This window comes from Coregonus clupeaformis, unplaced genomic scaffold (genome assembly GCF_020615455.1).
Source record: "Coregonus clupeaformis isolate EN_2021a unplaced genomic scaffold, ASM2061545v1 scaf0087, whole genome shotgun sequence".
NCBI classification, from domain to species: domain Eukaryota; kingdom Metazoa; phylum Chordata; class Actinopteri; order Salmoniformes; family Salmonidae; genus Coregonus; species Coregonus clupeaformis.
This window is the reverse complement of record NW_025533542.1, coordinates 116476-138904: the sequence shown is the minus strand read 5'-3', so window position 1 is coordinate 138904 and position 22429 is coordinate 116476. Positions and strand designations below refer to the sequence as shown.

General features: G+C 40.5%; 1 protein-coding gene across 1 annotated transcript in view; it reads right to left on the bottom strand.

The window, feature by feature from the left end:
• The window catches only part of txndc11 (thioredoxin domain containing 11), a 33645-nt gene extending 16269 nt beyond the window's left edge, over positions 1–17376 (bottom strand). The window contains exons 1-3 of the mRNA XM_045213206.1: positions 16982–17376; positions 14661–14877; positions 11652–11749 (exon numbers count right to left, since the gene is read on the bottom strand). Of these exons, the coding sequence (XP_045069141.1) occupies positions 11652–11749; positions 14661–14877; positions 16982–17106 (440 nt within the window). The 5' untranslated portion in view covers positions 17107–17376. The remainder of the gene's footprint in view (positions 1–11651; positions 11750–14660; positions 14878–16981) is intronic.
• Positions 17377–22429: the final 5053 nt, after the last annotated feature.

Sequence of the window (22429 nt, the reverse complement as noted above, 5' to 3'; positions counted from 1 at the left end):
TGTAGAACAGGGTATAGATATAGAACTAGTAGACTGTATTACCTCTTGTAGAACAGGGTATAGATATAGAACTAGTAGACTGTATTACCTCTTGTAGAACAGGGTATAGATATAGAACTAGTAGACTGTATTACCTCTTGTAGAACAGGGTATAGATATAGAACTAGTAGACTGTATTACCTCTTGTAGAACAGCTGGATGACAGGGTATAGATATAGAACTAGTAGACTGTATTACCTCTTGTAGAACAGGTGGAGGACAGGGTATAGATATAGAACTAGTAGACTGTATTACCTCTTGTAGAACAGGGTGTAGATATAGAACTAGTAGACTGTATTACCTCTTGTAGAACAGGTGGATGACAGGGTATAGATATAGCACTAGTAGACTGTATTACCTCTTGTAGAACAGGGTGATAGATATAGAACTAGTAGACTGTATTACCTCTTGTAGAACAGGGTATAGATATAGAACTAGTAGACTGTATTACCTCTTGTAGAACAGCTGGATGACAGGGTATAGATATAGAACTAGTAGACTGTATTACCTCTTGTAGAACAGGGTATAGATATAGAACTAGTAGACTGTATTACCTCTTGTAGAACAGGGTATAGATATAGAACTAGTAGACTGTATTACCTCTTGTAGAACAGGTGATGACAGGGTATAGATATAGAACTAGTAGACTGTATTACCTCTTGTAGAACAGGGTATAGATATAGAACTAGTAGACTGTATTACCTCTTGTAGAACAGGTGGATGACAGGGTATAGATATAGAACTAGTAGACTGTATTACCTCTTGTAGAACAGGGTATAGATATAGAACTAGTAGACTGTATTACCTCTTGTAGAACAGGGTATAGATATAGAACTAGTAGACTGTATTACCTCTTGTAGAACAGGGTATAGATATAGAACTAGTAGACTGTATTACCTCTTGTAGAACAGGGTATAGATATAGAACTAGTAGACTGTATTACTTCTTGTAGAACAGGGTATAGATATAGAACTAGTAGACTGTATTACCTCTTGTAGAACAGGGTATAGATATAGAACTAGTAGACTGTATTACCTCTTGTAGAACAGGATATAGATATAGAACTAGTAGACTGTATTACCTCTTGTAGAACAGGATATAGATATAGAACTAGTAGACTGTATTACCTCTTGTAGAACAGCTGGATGACAGGGTATAGATATAGAACTAGTAGACTGTATTACCTCTTGTAGAACAGGGTATAGATATAGAACTAGTAGACTGTATTACCTCTTGTAGAACAGGGTATAGATATAGAACTAGTAGACTGTATTACATCTTGTAGAACAGGGTATAGATATAGAACTAGTAGACTGTATTACCTCTTGTAGAACAGGGTATAGATATAGAACTAGTAGACTGTATTACCTCTTGTAGAACAGGGTATAGATATATAACTAGTAGACTGTATTACCTCTTGTAGAACAGGATATAGATATAGAACTAGTAGACTGTATTACCTCTTGTAGAACAGCTGGATGACAGGGTATAGATATAGAACTAGTAGACTGTATTACCTCTTGTAGAACAGGGTATAGATATAGAACTAGTAGACTGTATTACCTCTTGTAGAACAGGGTATAGATATAGAACTAGTAGACTGTATTACCTCTTGTAGAACAGGGTATAGATATAGAACTAGTAGACTGTATTACCTCTTGTAGAACAGGGTATAGATATAGAACTAGTAGACTGTATTACCTCTTGTAGAACAGGTGGATGACAGGGTATAGATATAGAACTAGTAGACTGTATTACCTCTTGTAGAACCGGGTATAGATATAGAACTAGTAGACTGTATTACCTCTTGTAGAACAGGGTATAGATATATAACTAGTAGACTGTATTACCTCTTGTAGAACAGGGTATAGATATAGAACTAGTAGACTGTATTACCTCTTGTAGAACAGGGTATAGATATAGAACTAGTAGACTGTATTACCTCTTGTAGAACAGGGTATAGATATAGAACTAGTAGACTGTATTACCTCTTGTAGAACAGGTAGATGACAGGGTATAGATATAGAACTAGTAGACTGTATTACCTCTTGTAGAACAGGGTATAGATATAGAACTAGTAGACTGTATTACCTCTTGTAGAACAGGGTATAGATATAGAACTAGTAGACTGTATTACCTCTTGTAGAACAGGGTATAGATATAGAACTAGTAGACTGTATTACCTCTTGTAGAACAGGGTATAGATATAGAACTAGTAGACCGTATTACCTCTTGTAGAACAGGTGGAGGACAGGGTATAGATATATAACTAGTAGACTGTATTACCTCTTGTAGAACAGGGTATAGATATAGAACTAGTAGACTGTATTACCTCTTGTAGAACAGGGTATAGATATAGAACTAGTAGACTGTATTACCTCTTGTAGAACAGGGTATAGATATAGAACTAGTAGACCGTATTACCTCTTGTAGAACAGGTGGAGGACAGGGTATAGATATATAACTAGTAGACTGTATTACCTCTTGTAGAACAGGGTATAGATATAGAACTAGTAGACTGTATTACCTATTGTAGAACAGGGTATAGATATAGAACTAGTAGACCGTATTACCTCTTGTAGAACAGGTGGAGGACAGGGTATAGATATATAACTAGTAGACTGTATTACCTCTTGTAGAACAGGGTATAGATATAGAACTAGTAGACTGTATTACCTCTTGTAGAACAGGGTATAGATATAGAACTAGTAGACTGTATTACCTCTTGTAGAACAGGGTATAGATATAGAACTAGTAGACTGTATTACCTCTTGTAGAACAGCTGGATGACAGGGTATAGATATAGAACTAGTAGACTGTATTACCTCTTGTAGAACAGGTGGAGGACAGGGTATAGATATAGAACTAGTAGACTGTATTACCTCTTGTAGAACAGGGTATAGATATAGAACTAGTAGACTGTATTACCTCTTGTAGAACAGCTGGATGACAGGGTATAGATATAGAACTAGTAGACTGTATTACCTCTTGTAGAACAGGTGGAGGACAGGGTATAGATATAGAACTAGTAGACTGTATTACCTCTTGTAGAACAGGGTGTAGATATAGAACTAGTAGACTGTATTACCTCTTGTAGAACAGGTGGATGACAGGGTATAGATATAGCACTAGTAGACTGTATTACCTCTTGTAGAACAGGGTATAGATATAGAACTAGTAGACTGTATTACCTCTTGTAGAACAGGGTATAGATATAGAACTAGTAGACTGTATTACCTCTTGTAGAACAGGGTATAGATATAGAACTAGTAGACTGTATTACCTCTTGTAGAACAGCTGGATGACAGGGTATAGATATAGAACTAGTAGACTGTATTACCTCTTGTAGAACAGGTGGAGGACAGGGTATAGATATAGAACTAGTAGACTGTATTACCTCTTGTAGAACAGGGTTTAGATATAGAACTAGTAGACTGTATTACCTCTTGTAGAACAGGTGGATGACAGGGTATAGATATAGCACTAGTAGACTGTATTACCTCTTGTAGAACAGGGTATAGATATAGAACTAGTAGACTGTATTACCTCTTGTAGAACAGGGTATAGATATAGAACTAGTAGACTGTATTACCTCTTGTAGAACAGGGTATAGATATAGAACTAGTAGACTGTATTACCTCTTGTAGAACAGGGTATAGATATAGAACTAGTAGACTGTATTACCTATTGTAGAACAGGGTATAGATATAGAACTAGTAGACCGTATTACCTCTTGTAGAACAGGTGGAGGACAGGGTATAGATATATAACTAGTAGACTGTATTACCTCTTGTAGAACAGGGTATAGATATAGAACTAGTAGACTGTATTACCTCTTGTAGAACAGGGTATAGATATAGAACTAGTAGACTGTATTACCTATTGTAGAACAGGGTATAGATATAGAACTAGTAGACCGTATTACCTCTTGTAGAACAGGTGGAGGACAGGGTATAGATATATAACTAGTAGACTGTATTACCTCTTGTAGAACAGGGTATAGATATATAACTAGTAGACTGTATTACCTCTTGTAGAACAGGGTATAGATATAGAACTAGTAGACTGTATTACCTCTTGTAGAACAGGTGGAGGACAGGGTATAGATATAGAACTAGTAGACTGTATTACCTCTTGTAGAACAGGGTATAGATATAGAACTAGTAGACTGTATTACCTCTTGTAGAACAGCTGGATGACAGGGTATAGATATAGAACTAGTAGACTGTATTACCTCTTGTAGAACAGGTGGAGGACAGGGTATAGATATAGAACTAGTAGACTGTATTACCTCTTGTAGAACAGGGTGTAGATATAGAACTAGTAGACTGTATTACCTCTTGTAGAACAGGTGGATGACAGGGTATAGATATAGCACTAGTAGACTGTATTACCTCTTGTAGAACAGGGTATAGATATAGAACTAGTAGACTGTATTACCTCTTGTAGAACAGGGTATAGATATAGAACTAGTAGACTGTATTACCTCTTGTAGAACAGGGTATAGATATAGAACTAGTAGACTGTATTACCTCTTGTAGAACAGGGTATAGATATAGAACTAGTAGACTGTATTACCTCTTGTAGAACAGGGTATAGATATAGAACTAGTAGACCGTATTACCTCTTGTAGAACAGGTGGAGGACAGGGTATAGATATATAACTAGTAGACTGTATTACCTCTTGTAGAACAGGGTATAGATATAGAACTAGTAGACTGTATTACCTCTTGTAGAACAGGGTATAGATATAGAACTAGTAGACTGTATTACCTCTTGTAGAACAGGGTATAGATATAGAACTAGTAGACCGTATTACCTCTTGTAGAACAGGTGGAGGACAGGGTATAGATATATAACTAGTAGACTGTATTACCTCTTGTAGAACAGGGTATAGATATAGAACTAGTAGACTGTATTACCTCTTGTAGAACAGGGTATAGATATAGAACTAGTAGACTGTATTACCTCTTGTAGAACAGGGTATAGATATAGAACTAGTAGACTGTATTACCTCTTGTAGAACAGGGTATAGATATAGAACTAGTAGACTGTATTACCTCTTGTAGAACAGGGTATAGATATAGAACTAGTAGACTGTATTACCTCTTGTAGAACAGGGTATAGATATAGAACTAGTAGACTGTATTACCTCTTGTAGAACAGCTATACAGGGTATAGATATAGAACTAGTAGACTGTATTACCTCTTGTAGAACAGGTGGAGGACAGGGTATAGATATAGAACTAGTAGACTGTATTACCTCTTGTAGAACAGGGTATAGATATAGAACTAGTAGACTGTATTACCTCTTGTAGAACAGCTGGATGACAGGGTATAGATATAGAACTAGTAGACCGTATTACCTCTTGTAGAACAGGTGGAGGACAGGGTATAGATATATAACTAGTAGACTGTATTACCTCTTGTAGAACAGGGTATAGATATAGAACTAGTAGACTGTATTACCTCTTGTAGAACAGGGTATAGATATAGAACTAGTAGACTGTATTACCTCTTGTAGAACAGGGTATAGATATAGAACTAGTAGACTGTATTACCTCTTGTAGAACAGCTGGATGACAGGGTATAGATATAGAACTAGTAGACTGTATTACCTCTTGTAGAACAGGTGGAGGACAGGGTATAGATATAGAACTAGTAGACTGTATTACCTCTTGTAGAACAGGGTATAGATATAGAACTAGTAGACTGTATTACCTCTTGTAGAACAGCTGGATGACAGGGTATAGATATAGAACTAGTAGACTGTATTACCTCTTGTAGAACAGGTGGAGGACAGGGTATAGATATAGAACTAGTAGACTGTATTACCTCTTGTAGAACAGGGTGTAGATATAGAACTAGTAGACTGTATTACCTCTTGTAGAACAGGTGGATGACAGGGTATAGATATAGCACTAGTAGACTGTATTACCTCTTGTAGAACAGGGTATAGATATAGAACTAGTAGACTGTATTACCTCTTGTAGAACAGGGTATAGATATAGAACTAGTAGACTGTATTACCTCTTGTAGAACAGGGTATAGATATAGAACTAGTAGACTGTATTACCTCTTGTAGAACAGCTGGATGACAGGGTATAGATATAGAACTAGTAGACTGTATTACCTCTTGTAGAACAGGTGGAGGACAGGGTATAGATATAGAACTAGTAGACTGTATTACCTCTTGTAGAACAGGGTGTAGATATAGAACTAGTAGACTGTATTACCTCTTGTAGAACAGGTGGATGACAGGGTATAGATATAGCACTAGTAGACTGTATTACCTCTTGTAGAACAGGGTATAGATATAGAACTAGTAGACTGTATTACCTCTTGTAGAACAGGGTATAGATATAGAACTAGTAGACTGTATTACCTCTTGTAGAACAGGGTATAGATATAGAACTAGTAGACTGTATTACCTCTTGTAGAACAGGGTATAGATATAGAACTAGTAGACTGTATTACCTATTGTAGAACAGGGTATAGATATAGAACTAGTAGACCGTATTACCTCTTGTAGAACAGGTGGAGGACAGGGTATAGATATATAACTAGTAGACTGTATTACCTCTTGTAGAACAGGGTATAGATATAGAACTAGTAGACTGTATTACCTCTTGTAGAACAGGGTATAGATATAGAACTAGTAGACTGTATTACCTATTGTAGAACAGGGTATAGATATAGAACTAGTAGACCGTATTACCTCTTGTAGAACAGGTGGAGGACAGGGTATAGATATATAACTAGTAGACTGTATTACCTCTTGTAGAACAGGGTATAGATATATAACTAGTAGACTGTATTACCTCTTGTAGAACAGGGTATAGATATAGAACTAGTAGACTGTATTACCTCTTGTAGAACAGGTGGAGGACAGGGTATAGATATAGAACTAGTAGACTGTATTACCTCTTGTAGAACAGGGTATAGATATAGAACTAGTAGACTGTATTACCTCTTGTAGAACAGCTGGATGACAGGGTATAGATATAGAACTAGTAGACTGTATTACCTCTTGTAGAACAGGTGGAGGACAGGGTATAGATATAGAACTAGTAGACTGTATTACCTCTTGTAGAACAGGGTGTAGATATAGAACTAGTAGACTGTATTACCTCTTGTAGAACAGGTGGATGACAGGGTATAGATATAGCACTAGTAGACTGTATTACCTCTTGTAGAACAGGGTATAGATATAGAACTAGTAGACTGTATTACCTCTTGTAGAACAGGGTATAGATATAGAACTAGTAGACTGTATTACCTCTTGTAGAACAGGGTATAGATATAGAACTAGTAGACTGTATTACCTCTTGTAGAACAGCTGGATGACAGGGTATAGATATAGAACTAGTAGACTGTATTACCTCTTGTAGAACAGGTGGAGGACAGGGTATAGATATAGAACTAGTAGACTGTATTACCTCTTGTAGAACAGGGTGTAGATATAGAACTAGTAGACTGTATTACCTCTTGTAGAACAGGTGGATGACAGGGTATAGATATAGCACTAGTAGACTGTATTACCTCTTGTAGAACAGGGTATAGATATAGAACTAGTAGACTGTATTACCTCTTGTAGAACAGGGTATAGATATAGAACTAGTAGACTGTATTACCTCTTGTAGAACAGGGTATAGATATAGAACTAGTAGACTGTATTACCTCTTGTAGAACAGGGTATAGATATAGAACTAGTAGACTGTATTACCTCTTGTAGAACAGCTGGATGACAGGGTATAGATATAGAACTAGTAGACTGTATTACCTCTTGTAGAACAGGTGGAGGACAGGGTATAGATATAGAACTAGTAGACTGTATTACCTCTTGTAGAACAGGGTATAGATATAGAACTAGTAGACTGTATTACCTCTTGTAGAACAGGGTATAGATATAGAACTAGTAGACTGTATTACCTCTTGTAGAACAGGGTATAGATATAGAACTAGTAGACTGTATTACCTCTTGTAGAACAGGGTATAGATATAGAACTAGTAGACTGTATTACCTATTGTAGAACAGGGTATAGATATAGAACTAGTAGACCGTATTACCTCTTGTAGAACAGGTGGAGGACAGGGTATAGATATATAACTAGTAGACTGTATTACCTCTTGTAGAACAGGGTATAGATATAGAACTAGTAGACTGTATTACCTCTTGTAGAACAGGGTATAGATATAGAACTAGTAGACTGTATTACCTATTGTAGAACAGGGTATAGATATAGAACTAGTAGACCGTATTACCTCTTGTAGAACAGGTGGAGGACAGGGTATAGATATATAACTAGTAGACTGTATTACCTCTTGTAGAACAGGGTATAGATATATAACTAGTAGACTGTATTACCTCTTGTAGAACAGGGTATAGATATAGAACTAGTAGACTGTATTACCTCTTGTAGAACAGGTGGAGGACAGGGTATAGATATAGAACTAGTAGACTGTATTACCTCTTGTAGAACAGGGTATAGATATAGAACTAGTAGACTGTATTACCTCTTGTAGAACAGCTGGATGACAGGGTATAGATATAGAACTAGTAGACTGTATTACCTCTTGTAGAACAGGTGGAGGACAGGGTATAGATATAGAACTAGTAGACTGTATTACCTCTTGTAGAACAGGGTGTAGATATAGAACTAGTAGACTGTATTACCTCTTGTAGAACAGGTGGATGACAGGGTATAGATATAGCACTAGTAGACTGTATTACCTCTTGTAGAACAGGGTATAGATATAGAACTAGTAGACTGTATTACCTCTTGTAGAACAGGGTATAGATATAGAACTAGTAGACTGTATTACCTCTTGTAGAACAGGGTATAGATATAGAACTAGTAGACTGTATTACCTCTTGTAGAACAGCTGGATGACAGGGTATAGATATAGAACTAGTAGACTGTATTACCTCTTGTAGAACAGGTGGAGGACAGGGTATAGATATAGAACTAGTAGACTGTATTACCTCTTGTAGAACAGGGTGTAGATATAGAACTAGTAGACTGTATTACCTCTTGTAGAACAGGTGGATGACAGGGTATAGATATAGCACTAGTAGACTGTATTACCTCTTGTAGAACAGGGTATAGATATAGAACTAGTAGACTGTATTACCTCTTGTAGAACAGGGTATAGATATAGAACTAGTAGACTGTATTACCTCTTGTAGAACAGGGTATAGATATAGAACTAGTAGACTGTATTACCTCTTGTAGAACAGGGTATAGATATAGAACTAGTAGACTGTATTACCTATTGTAGAACAGGGTATAGATATAGAACTAGTAGACCGTATTACCTCTTGTAGAACAGGTGGAGGACAGGGTATAGATATATAACTAGTAGACTGTATTACCTCTTGTAGAACAGGGTATAGATATAGAACTAGTAGACTGTATTACCTCTTGTAGAACAGGGTATAGATATAGAACTAGTAGACTGTATTACCTATTGTAGAACAGGGTATAGATATAGAACTAGTAGACCGTATTACCTCTTGTAGAACAGGTGGAGGACAGGGTATAGATATATAACTAGTAGACTGTATTACCTCTTGTAGAACAGGGTATAGATATATAACTAGTAGACTGTATTACCTCTTGTAGAACAGGGTATAGATATAGAACTAGTAGACTGTATTACCTCTTGTAGAACAGGGTATAGATATAGAACTAGTAGACTGTATTACCTCTTGTAGAACAGGGTATAGATATAGAACTAGTAGACTCTATTACCTCTTGTAGAACAGGGTATAGATATAGAACTAGTAGACTGTATTACCTCTTGTAGAACAGGGTATAGATATAGAACTAGTAGACTGTATTACCTCTTGTAGAACAGGGTATAGATATAGAACTAGTAGACTGTATTACCTATTGTAGAACAGGGTATAGATATAGAACTAGTAGACCGTATTACCTCTTGTAGAACAGGGTATAGATATAGAACTAGTAGACCGTATTACCTCTTGTAGAACAGGTGGAGGACAGGGTATAGATATATAACTAGTAGACTGTATTACCTCTTGTAGAACAGGGTATAGATATAGAACTAGTAGACTGTATTACCTCTTGTAGAACAGGGTATAGATATAGAACTAGTAGACTGTATTACCTATTGTAGAACAGGGTATAGATATAGAACTAGTAGACCGTATTACCTCTTGTAGAACAGGTGGAGGACAGGGTATAGATATATAACTAGTAGACTGTATTACCTCTTGTAGAACAGGGTATAGATATAGAACTAGTAGACTGTATTACCTCTTGTAGAACAGGGTATAGATATAGAACTAGTAGACTGTATTACCTCTTGTAGAACAGGGTATAGATATAGAACTAGTAGACTGTATTACCTCTTGTAGAACAGGGTATAGATATAGAACTAGTAGACTGTATTACCTCTTGTAGAACAGCTGGATGACAGGGTATAGATATAGAACTAGTAGACTGTATTACCTCTTGTAGAACAGGTGGAGGACAGGGTATAGATATAGAACTAGTAGACTGTATTACCTCTTGTAGAACAGGGTATAGATATAGAACTAGTAGACTGTATTACCTCTTGTAGAACAGCTGGATGACAGGGTATAGATATAGAACTAGTAGACTGTATTACCTCTTGTAGAACAGGTGGAGGACAGGGTATAGATATAGAACTAGTAGACTGTATTACCTCTTGTAGAACAGGGTATAGATATAGAACTAGTAGACTGTATTACCTCTTGTAGAACAGGGTATAGATATAGAACTAGTAGACTGTATTACCTCTTGTAGAACAGGGTATAGATATAGAACTAGTAGACTGTATTACCTCTTGTAGAACAGGTGGATGACAGGGTATAGATATAGAACTAGTAGACTGTATTACCTCTTGTAGAACAGGGTATAGATATAGAACTAGTAGACTGTATTACCTCTTGTAGAACAGGGTATAGATATAGAACTAGTAGACTGTATTACCTCTTGTAGAACAGGTGATGACAGGGTATAGATATAGAACTAGTAGACTGTATTACCTCTTGTAGAACAGGGTATAGATATAGAACTAGTAGACTGTATTACCTCTTGTAGAACAGGTGGATGACAGGGTATAGATATAGAACTAGTAGACTGTATTACCTCTTGTAGAACAGGGTATAGATATAGAACTAGTAGACTGTATTACCTCTTGTAGAACAGGGTATAGATATATAACTAGTAGACTGTATTACCTCTTGTAGAACAGGGTATAGATATAGAACTAGTAGACTGTATTACCTCTTGTAGAACAGCTGGATGACAGGGTATAGATATAGAACTAGTAGACTGTATTACCTCTTGTAGAACAGGGTATAGATATAGAACTAGTAGACTGTATTACCTCTTGTAGAACAGGGTATAGATATAGAACTAGTAGACTGTATTACCTCTTGTAGAACAGGGTATAGATATAGAACTAGTAGACTGTATTACCTCTTGTAGAACAGGGTATAGATATAGAACTAGTAGACTGTATTACCTCTTGTAGAACAGGGTATAGATATAGAACTAGTAGACTGTATTACCTCTTGTAGAACAGGGTATAGATATAGAACTAGTAGACTGTATTACCTCTTGTAGAACAGCTGGATGACAGGGTATTGGTAGAAGCTCTTCTGTTTCCTGCATTTCCCCTGGCTCCACCAACAGTTCACTGCCACAAACTGCACCTGTACAAACAGTGCAGACAGCAGAGCAAGAATAAGGCCACAGCAGACCACCTGCACAGAGAAGGAGTCGCATTTAGAAACAGCTTCAGAATTTAGTACAGTAACTCTGAGGTGTATTGAGTTGTACTGTCTACAGTAGAAACAGACTGGCACCCAGACTATATAGCACCATACTGACTGGCACCCAGACTATATAGCACCATACTGACTGGCACCCAGACTATACATCACCATACTGACTGGCACCCAGACTATATAGCACCATACTGACTGGCACCCAGACTATATAGCACCATACTGTAGAAACAGACTGGCACCCAGACTATATAGCACCATACTGACTGGCACCCAGACTATATAGCACCATACTGACTGGCACCCAGACTATACATCACCATACTGACTGGCACCCAGACTATATAGCACCATGCTGACTGGCACCCAGACTATATAGCACCATGCTGACTGGCACCCAGACTATACATCACCATACTGACTGGCACCCAGACTATATAGCACCATACTGACTGGCACCCAGACTATACATCACCATACTGACTGGCACCCAGACTATACATCACCATACTGACTGGCACCCAGACTATATAGCACAATACTGACTGGCACCCAGACTATATAGCACCATACAGACTGGCACCCAGACTATATAGCACCATACTGACTGGCACCCAGACTATACATCACCATACTGACTGGCACCCAGACTATATAGCACCATGCTGACTGGCACCCAGACTATATAGCACCATGCTGACTGGCACCCAGACTATACATCACCATACTGACTGGCACCCAGACTATATAGCACCATACTGACTGGCACCCAGACTATACATCACCATACTGACTGGCACCCAGACTATACATCACCATACTGACTGGCACCCAGACTATATAGCACAATACTGACTGGCACCCAGACTATATAGCACCATACAGACTGGCACCCAGACTATATAGCACCATACTGACTGGCACCCAGACTATATAGCACCATACTGACTGGCACCCAGACTATATAGCACCATACTGACTGGCACCCAGACTATATAGCACCATACTGACTGGCACCCAGACTATATAGCACCATACAGACTGGCACCCAGACTATATAGCACCATACAGACTGGCACCCAGACTATATAGCACCATACTGACTGGCACCCAGACTATATAGCACCATACTGACTGGCACCCAGACTATATAGCACCATACTGACTGGCACCCAGACTATACATCACCATACAGACTGGCACCCAGACTATATAGCACCAAACTGACTGGCACCCAGACTATACATCACCATACTGACTGGCACCCAGACTATATAGCACCATACTGACTGGCACCCAGACTATATAGCACCATACAGACTGGCACCCAGACTATATAGCACCATACTGACTGGCACCCAGACTATATAGCACCATACTGTAGAAACAGACTGGCACCCAGACTATATAGCACCATACAGACTGGCACCCAGACTATATAGCACCATACTGACTGGCACCCAGACTATATAGCACCATACTGTAGAAACAGACTGGCACCCAGACTATATAGCACCATACAGACTGGCACCCAGACTATATAGCACCATACAGACTGGCACCCAGACTATATAGCACCATACTGACTGGCACCCAGACTATATAGCACCATACTGACTGGCACCCAGACTATACATCACCATACTGACTGGCACCCAGACTATATAGCACCATACAGACTGGCACCCAGACTATATAGCACCATACTGACTGGCACCCAGACTATATAGCACCATACTGACTGGCACCCAGACTATACAGCACCATACTGACTGGCACCCAGACTATATAGCACCATACTGACTGGCACCCAGACTATATAGCACCATACAGACTGGCACCCAGACTATATAGCACCATACAGACTGGCACCCAGACTATACATCACCATACTGACTGGCACCCAGACTATACATCACCATACTGACTGGCACCCAGACTATATAGCACCATACTGACTGGCACCCAGACTATATAGCACCATACTGACTGGCACCCAGACTATATAGCACCATACTGACTGGCACCCAGACTATATAGCACCATACTGACTGGCACCCAGACTATAAAGCACCATACTGACTGGCACCCAGACTATATAGCACCATACAGACTGGCACCCAGACTATATAGCACCATACTGACTGGCACCCAGACTATATAGCACCATACTGACTGGCACCCAGACTATATAGCACCATACTGACTGGCACCCAGACTATATAGCACCATACTGACTGGCATCCAGACTATATAGCACCATACTGACTGGCACCTAGACTATATAGCACCATACTGACTGGTACCCAGACTATATAGCACCATACAGACTGGCACCCAGACTATATAGCACCATACTGACTGGCACCCAGACTATATAGCACCATACTGACTGGCACCCAGACTATACAGCACCATACTGACTGGCACCCAGACTATACAGCACCATACTGACTGGCACCCAGACTATATAGCACCATACTGACTGGCACCCAGACTATATAGCACCATACAGACTGGCACCCAGACTATATAGCACCATACTGACTGGCACCCAGACTATAAAGCACCATACTGACTGGCACCCAGACTATACAGCACCATACAGTAGAAAGGTTTTTCAACAGGCGAAACGTTTTGCAAATGTCTGTGACTAATGAATACACCCCTGTTCTGAAGTGTACTGCTCTGAGCCATCCCTCAGCACTATAGGCCAGTCCACAGTGTGCCGCTCCCTGCCTGTCTGGCCAGCCTCCGGGCAACCTCTTGGCGAGCGGCAATGGAGGGTGAGCGTGTGTTCCTGCTTGTGTGTGTGTGTGTGTGTGTGTGTGTGTACCTGTTTGGCAAGCCTCCGGGCGACCTCCTGGACCTCGTGGCGAGCGGCGATGGAGTGAGCACACCAGGGAGCATAGAAGAAGATGACAGACACCTCGGCCACGCCCCTCAGCCTCTCTACCTGCTCCAGCTGACCCAGGTACAGGTCCACCACGGGGGCCTCGGCAGAGAAGAACCTCACCGGGGGACGCGCCGACGCCACCACATTCTTAGCCCGGCTAGGAGGGAGAGGGGGATGGAAGAGAGAGAGAGAGAGAGAGAGTAACACACTAGGGAGAGAGAGAGGAAGGATTTGTCCGCAACTTGCTTCTAATTTGTCTCGTCTTTAAATAAGTTGAGTGTAACAACATACATCGAGTCCTCTCTAGGCTTTCCTCATTCTAACATGTCAGTCCCTCCATCACTGGCCACTTTAAGACATGGAACACTAGTCACTTTAATAACGTTTACATATCTTGCACTACTCATCTCATATGTATATACTGTATTCTATAATATTCTGCTGTATCTTAGTCCATGCCGCTCTGTCATTGCTCGTCCATATATTTATACATTCTTCAATCCATTCCTTACTTAGATTTGTGTGTATTGGGTATATGTTGTGAAATTGTTAGATATTACTTGTTAGATATTTCTGCACTGTCGGAGCTAGAAGCCCAAGCATTTCGCCACACCCACAACAACGCGTATGTGACAAATACAATTCCATTTGATTCGATAACCGTTCAGTCTAAATGAACATTTCAATCTCCTTAGATCACAAGTGTATCTAACAGCCATGAGACAGACTCCCTCTCTCTACCAGCTGCTAGTATTACAGGAGGACATGAGACAGTCAGTCTCTGATGACAAGCAGTAGGACATGAGACAGACTCCCCCTCTCTCTGCCAGCTGCTAGTATTACAGGAGGACACGTCAGACAGTCAGTCTCTGATGACCAGCAGTAGGACATGAGACAGACTCCCTCTCTCTACCAGCTGCTAGTATTACAGGAGGACACGTCAGACAGTCTGTCTCTGATGACCAGCAGTAGGACATGAGACAGACTCCCTCTCTCTACCAGCTGCTAGTATTACAGGAGGACACGTCAGACAGTCAGTCTCTGATGACCAGCAGTAGGACATGAGACAGACTCCCTCTCTCTGCCAGCTGCTAGTATTACAGGAGGACACGTCAGACAGTCAGTCTCTGATGACCAGCAGTAGGACATGAGACAGACTCCCCCTCTCTACCAGCTGCTAGTATTACAGGAGGACACGTCAGACAGTCTGTCTCATGTCCTACTGCTTGTCATCAGAGACAGACTCCCTCTCTCTACCAGCTGCGACTGGCGACATGGACAAACACAACACAACAATGATAGCCTCCCACTGTAGGCTGTGGGTCCAGTGTTTATGAACAGAAAGTAGACAAACGTAGTGATCTAGCAAGCTGCACTGCAATGCTTTATAGAAAACAGACCCTAAACAGCCGGCTAGATTAGAACGCACACTGATCACTTCACTGTTCCAGCTACTACACTACTAGCTACCCAAACAAAGGCTTAAGTTAGATATCCAACCAATGAGCAGGTGATTTCACATTAAGCCCACTGCAGGTGGGCTAGCCCAGACTGTTCTCTACCTATAAAGTTAGCCAGCAGATCCGACCCCTTGTTTACAGCTGCACTAGGGTCAGACAGCATTCCTGTGTAGATGAAGACATGCCGGCGAGAGATATGGCTCGGTAAACGTACCTCAATCCAGGGATGAGAAATGCTTTGTACTCCGAATTGTCCCATTATCCCAACTGTTACACCGAGAAGATTGAACTACTGCTAAAAAAAACTAGCCGTCGTTCAATCTTCTCGGTGTAACAGTTGGGATAATGGGACAATTAGGAGTACAATGCATTTCTAATCCCTGGATTGAGGTACGTTTTCAAAGCCAAATCTCGCACCAGCTCTGCAGTGTCTTAATCTACACAGGAATGCTTTTCGACCCTAGTGCAGTTGTAATCAAGCGGGTCGGATCTGCTGGCTAACCATAACTTTAGCTATCCTAACAAAGGCTGAAGTTGTAACGTTAACCAGCAGTTAGCTAGACAGATAGCTAGATAAGGGGGTTTTACCTCTCGGGGACCCCCAGTTGTTCCATGTATTTGATATATTCCAGCGCTAGCTCACCTGATTCAACTTGTCAACGAATCATCAAGCCCTTGTGAATCAGCTGAGCTAGTACAGGGCTGCAACAAAACTGTGAAACGCCTGGGAGTTTCTCACTGAAAACCACAGATAACTATCGGTACATAACCAACCATCAGACCTCATATTCTGTTACCTACCTGCAGGTAAATGTAACGGCCAGTAGTAGCAGGACGCTCAGCAGTATCGCCCCGCAGACAAGCCCTGGTCTCCGGGCCATCAGACTAGACACCTGCCGAAGAGACTGCCGTAGCCACCGAAGCATTACAGGAAACTACCCGGGTAGCCCTCCCATCGGATCTACACGCCCCGGTTGTACAAAGCCATTAAGCTAGCGGGCGTGGAGGTTATATGAAGACGTGGCGAGGCTCGGTAGGGTTATTGTAGGTTCCGTAGGTTGCACATTTATCGTGTTTTAGGAAGAGTTTAGTTCGAACGCGAACAAGCCAACCTTCCTTCCCCACGTAGTCTTAGCTACTTCCGCAATGACGCAACTTTACGTCAAGGGAGCGTCTGGGAGTAATCGGTAAAATCTGAAAAGTAGAATCTTTCGACTTTATTGTAGTAGTCGTTTGTCGAATAATCGATCAGAAAAAAAAAGTGTCTTAAAGTATGAATTTACTCCATTGCTTATAGTTCTACACGGATACGTATTGTGTCGTAAAGGTAAGGGGTTTGTTTTTTAAGGTTTCGTGTTATGAATTGTTGCGTTATTGTCAGATTGTCTCTCAAACTGCTAAACTGGAGCTGTCATATCTGTTGTATTACGGTCAAAGACCGCTAGGTCGGGGTAGTTCTCCACCGCAATGCTTTCTCAGCCACATCCGTAGATAATATAATGAGAGCGTTCGACATTACAGCCGACTTTTAAGGCGAGACTGATTAATACAAATCATCTTGCATCATAAACAGTGGCAATTTTAGCACTGCAAAATCATTATGGCTATGGATACGGAGAACATCAATACATTAACATCAACATGCCAGAGGAAATACACACTGGACTTGGGGCTCTGCTGGGAGTTTACCTCCTATTTAGATTTTTTTATTCTGCTTTGCCACTAAAATCCTAATAAACACTGACAACTAAAATATTGTGTTATTGTTATGCATATTATTATTAATATTATTAATTAATAATAATAATAATTCGGGAGGGGGGTTAGTTCAAAAATTAACCCCAAAAGGTTTTTCAAAAGGTTATTTGAGGATCCATTAAAAGGGGTTATTTGAAGAACCCTTTTAAAGGGTTTTTCGAATAACTTATAGGGGTTCCCCCACAGTTTCAATTTGAAGAACCCCTAAAGGATCCTCCAGGAGCCTTTACTTTTTAGAGTGTATGGTGATCAAACAGGTTTCCTGTTATATTCATCAGAGGTGCAGGGAGGGTGTCAGAACAGTAGGCTAAGTTATGAGGGGGAAAGGGGCCAAATTATTAGGGTGAGGCACATGGGCTACTAACAGCTTACTACACAACATACACTTAGTATTACTTGCTTAGCTACAGTATACACATCTCCCTGGCATATTACATCAGTTATGCAGCAGCATACAAGACATTTTTGGACTCCCCTTGTTGTGCTGTGTTCACTTGAACAGGAAGGTGGCGCAGCGGTCCTTCTTGTGGACAAACTTTGTCATCGAAGTCGGCATTCTCTGGATTTATGGTGCTTTCAAGACAACTGGGAACTAGGAAAAAAAACAAGGTCGAATCATGACATCAGTGAACTTCAGGTCGGAGGTCTAGAAAGAGGCCTGAGTTCCCGACTTGGAATTCCCGAGTTGGATGACCGTTCAAAACGTATTTGTCTTGAACTCACTGAAGTCTGAGATTTCCCGAGTTCCGAGTTTCCAGTTGTTTTGAACGTGGCAGAAGTCATGCTGGATTGACAGCATGGCCAATTTATTCAACCTTTTCTGGCCCCTGGTGTGTTGCGAGTTAATGTTTATCCTTGGAAAATAGACCCTTAAACCCAGACTTGGACCACACACGATCTCCACTGAATAGCATGCTAGTGATAGCTTTGCAAAGCTTGCAGTTAGCCACTGATTCCTTCCAAACCACTCATTGTTGAATTTGCGATTTCCAACTTGTTGTTTCCAACTTGTTGGCTGATGAGCACCGATACGTTTTATCTATGATATCTCTTCATATGACAAGGGTTGAAAAGGATTTGCCAGTAGATTGTTGACTTGATTCATGATGATGACTGCTTTCTAGCTAAGATTTTTGAAAGTATGATATGGACATGATCAGTCCAATCAAAGTTACGGTAGATATAACGTGATTTGATGTCATTTTATCTGTGGCAATGACCTTGAGCCTTCTTGGATGGGCACTTCTAATGTAAATCTATGGCAGCACCCAAGGGACTTGAATTTTCAGCTCTCCCCGTAGATTTTGCGGTGACGTAGTATCCCCATGAGTGACAGAACACTGAGCCAATCACGGCGCAACTAGAGAACATTACTAACCCCTACGCTCCGTATTTTCCACTGGCTGCCCCACCACCACAGAAAGCACTGAGCTAGGCTGAAACACCTGCATTTTGGAGCTGCCTTATTCAAGAAAGCAAGAAAGAGGCCATGTTTGTATGCGGCTTTATTAACTTAATGATTATTTTTATTTTTACATTGTTTGCAAACTGATATGTGACACATATTAATGCCAAAATAATATGCTAAACAGGCAACAACAAAACAAAAACAACAAAAATACATAGATTTTTTTTTTTTTTTTAAAGCAAAACAGGTGGGGCTCAAAACAGGTGGGGCTCTGCCCCACTTGCACTGAATGACAGGTCGCCACTGATCATAAATAACTACTCAATATTAGTTGTAGATCAGTCAGTTGGTCACAATTTACCCATGATACATAATGGTTTTGATGCAGTCAAACATGGCCAATGTGTCCATGACCAAGAAAGGTGTATCCAATCACAGTTATCGCCTCCTGGGTGGATGCTGCCCTCAACCCCTGTCCTAAAATCTAATGACCTCTCATTCATTCTAACCTTTCATTCTAACCTTAAACAGGGCGGCAACAGGGGAGGGGGGTGGGATCAGCTTCCAGGGGCAACCTATTTTTTTTATCGACTATGCCGCAGGGGTTCCCAAACCTTTTTGGCCCACGACCCCATTTTGATATCTGAAAATTATCGCTGCCCCAACCATATGATTTATTTTTATTTTTATTAAGAGCCAATGTTTACTTTTTTATTTGGGGCTATTGCAGTCAATAGAAAAACATTAACAATATTTCTGATCGCCTTCTCAACTCACCAACATATACTCTTAATGATGGGGCTGTGACAGCCAATTGCAAATGAGTCTGACATAATGTCTATCTCACCACCACTATATGAGATGGGTGTGCTTGATGCATGTCGCGTCCAACATGGATCGATATTTTTGTTTTAATGCAGAGGAGAGCACCGAATCCAGCGTCACACATATATGACGCTATAGGACCCTGCTGTGTAACCACACCCAACATCCCCTTCATCAAAGTCCAGAAAACATGGACCCCACGGGCAGCCATCGAATTTCGAATTCCATTTCTATGTGTGCTGCATGTTGAAACCAGAGCCACATACTGTTCTGCATAATATGCGTACGTACATACAGTGGTCCTCTGTAGCTCAATTGGTAGAGCATGGCGCTTGTAACGCCAGGGTAGTGGGTTCGATCCCCGGGACAACCCATACGTAAAAATGTAGGCACACATGACTGTAAGTCGCTTTGGATAAAAGCGTCTGCTAAATGGCATATTTATTTTTATTTATTTACCAGTCAAAAGTTTGGACACACCTACTCATTCAAGGGTTTTTCTTTATTTGTATTATTTTCTGCATTGTAGAATAATAGTGAAGACATCAAAACTATGAAATAACACATATGGAATCATGTAGTAACCAAAAAAGTGTTAAACAAATAAAATATATTTTATATTTAAGATTCTTCAAATAGCCACCCTTTGCCTTGGTGACAGCTTTGCACACTCTTGGCATTCTCTCAACCAGCTTCACCTGGAATGCTTTTCCAACAGTCTTGAAGGAGTTCCCACATATGGGGCAGCGCACAATTGGCCCAGCGTTGTCCAGGGTAGGTAGGGGAGGGAATGGCCGGCAGGGATGTAGCTCAGTTGGTAGAGCATGGTGTTTGCAACGCCAGGGTTGTGAGTTCGTTTCCCAAGGGGGCCAGTATGAAAAAAAAAAATATATATATATATATATATCAAAATATAATAATAATAATAATAATAATGTATGCACTCACTAACTGTAAGTTGCTCTGGATAAGAGCATCTGCTAAATGACTAAAATGTAAATGTAAAATATGAGCTGGCAAAGGGTAGCCTCCCATTAGTTGTATAGTGCTTTCAAGACAACTGGGAACGTCAGTGATCTTCAGGTCGAAAAGGCAGAGCTCTGAGCTCTAGAAAGATGCTTGAGTCCCCGAGTTGGATGACTGTTCAAAACGATTTTTCCCAGTTGAAGCTCGTTTCTTTCCGAGTTCTCAGTTGTTTTGAACGCGTCATTAATGCTCAGAGGGAGAGGGCAGGGTATTGGATGTGGTTTGATGTACATAGTTTACAATCGAAGTTACCTGCTGCAGTATATCTCAGAGTTCTGTGCTCAGCTCTTTTTGAAGCCGGTTGCTCTCAATGTATTATACAATGCGTCCATATGGCAGAGGGAGACGCATTCATAACTAGAGTGCAGAGGCCTGACGTGCAGTCCCACCATAGATGGAGAACCATCTTTGCAAAATCCCACGATTCGATCCCATATGGAAACAGTTTTTCGTCAATTAATGCTCGGGAATTGTGAATCAGAACAATATGTCCTCGAAAATAGCATCACCTGGGCGACAGGTAGTTTAGTGGGTAAGAGCGTTGTGCCAGTAACCGAAAGGTCGCTGGTTCTAATCCCCGAGCCGACTAGGTGAAAAATCTGTCGATGTGCCCTTAAGCAAGGCACTTAACCCTAATTGCTCCTGTAAATTGCTCTGGATAAGAGCGTCTGCTAAAATGACTAAAGTAAAAATGTATAGCGAACAAAAGTAAATGCATGGGCATCTAGTCCCTCACAGCTAACGGCCATTTGGAGAGCATACGCTGGGGAGTTTTTGATTCGTTGTCAGAGCATAAATTCTTCGCTTAACAGTGTTATCTGACAAAGGTATTAATGTGAGTTTCTGTGCCTCTGCCTCACAACAAATAGTTTTCACCATATCAATTGCTAACGGTAAAATCAACATCTCTGCAATAGCGTGTGGTTTCATAGCATAGCGGGCCTAGCCATTCACTGTGGGAACGATTCAAGTGCAACGGTTAAGTGCGGCCTTTGGACTTTTCCCGTGATCTGAGGGCGCTCTCTGGTTGAATTTGATCTTTTAGATTTGAATAATATTCATTTCGATTTTTAAGGTTAACCCCATTACAATGATTGAGATACAAAGACAATATTATAATTTATATATATATATATTTTTTTGTACTGTATATATTTTGGGGGGAGGATTTTGTCAATTCTCCCGTGACCCCATTTTCATATCAGGCGACCTCACATGGGGTCGCGACCCCT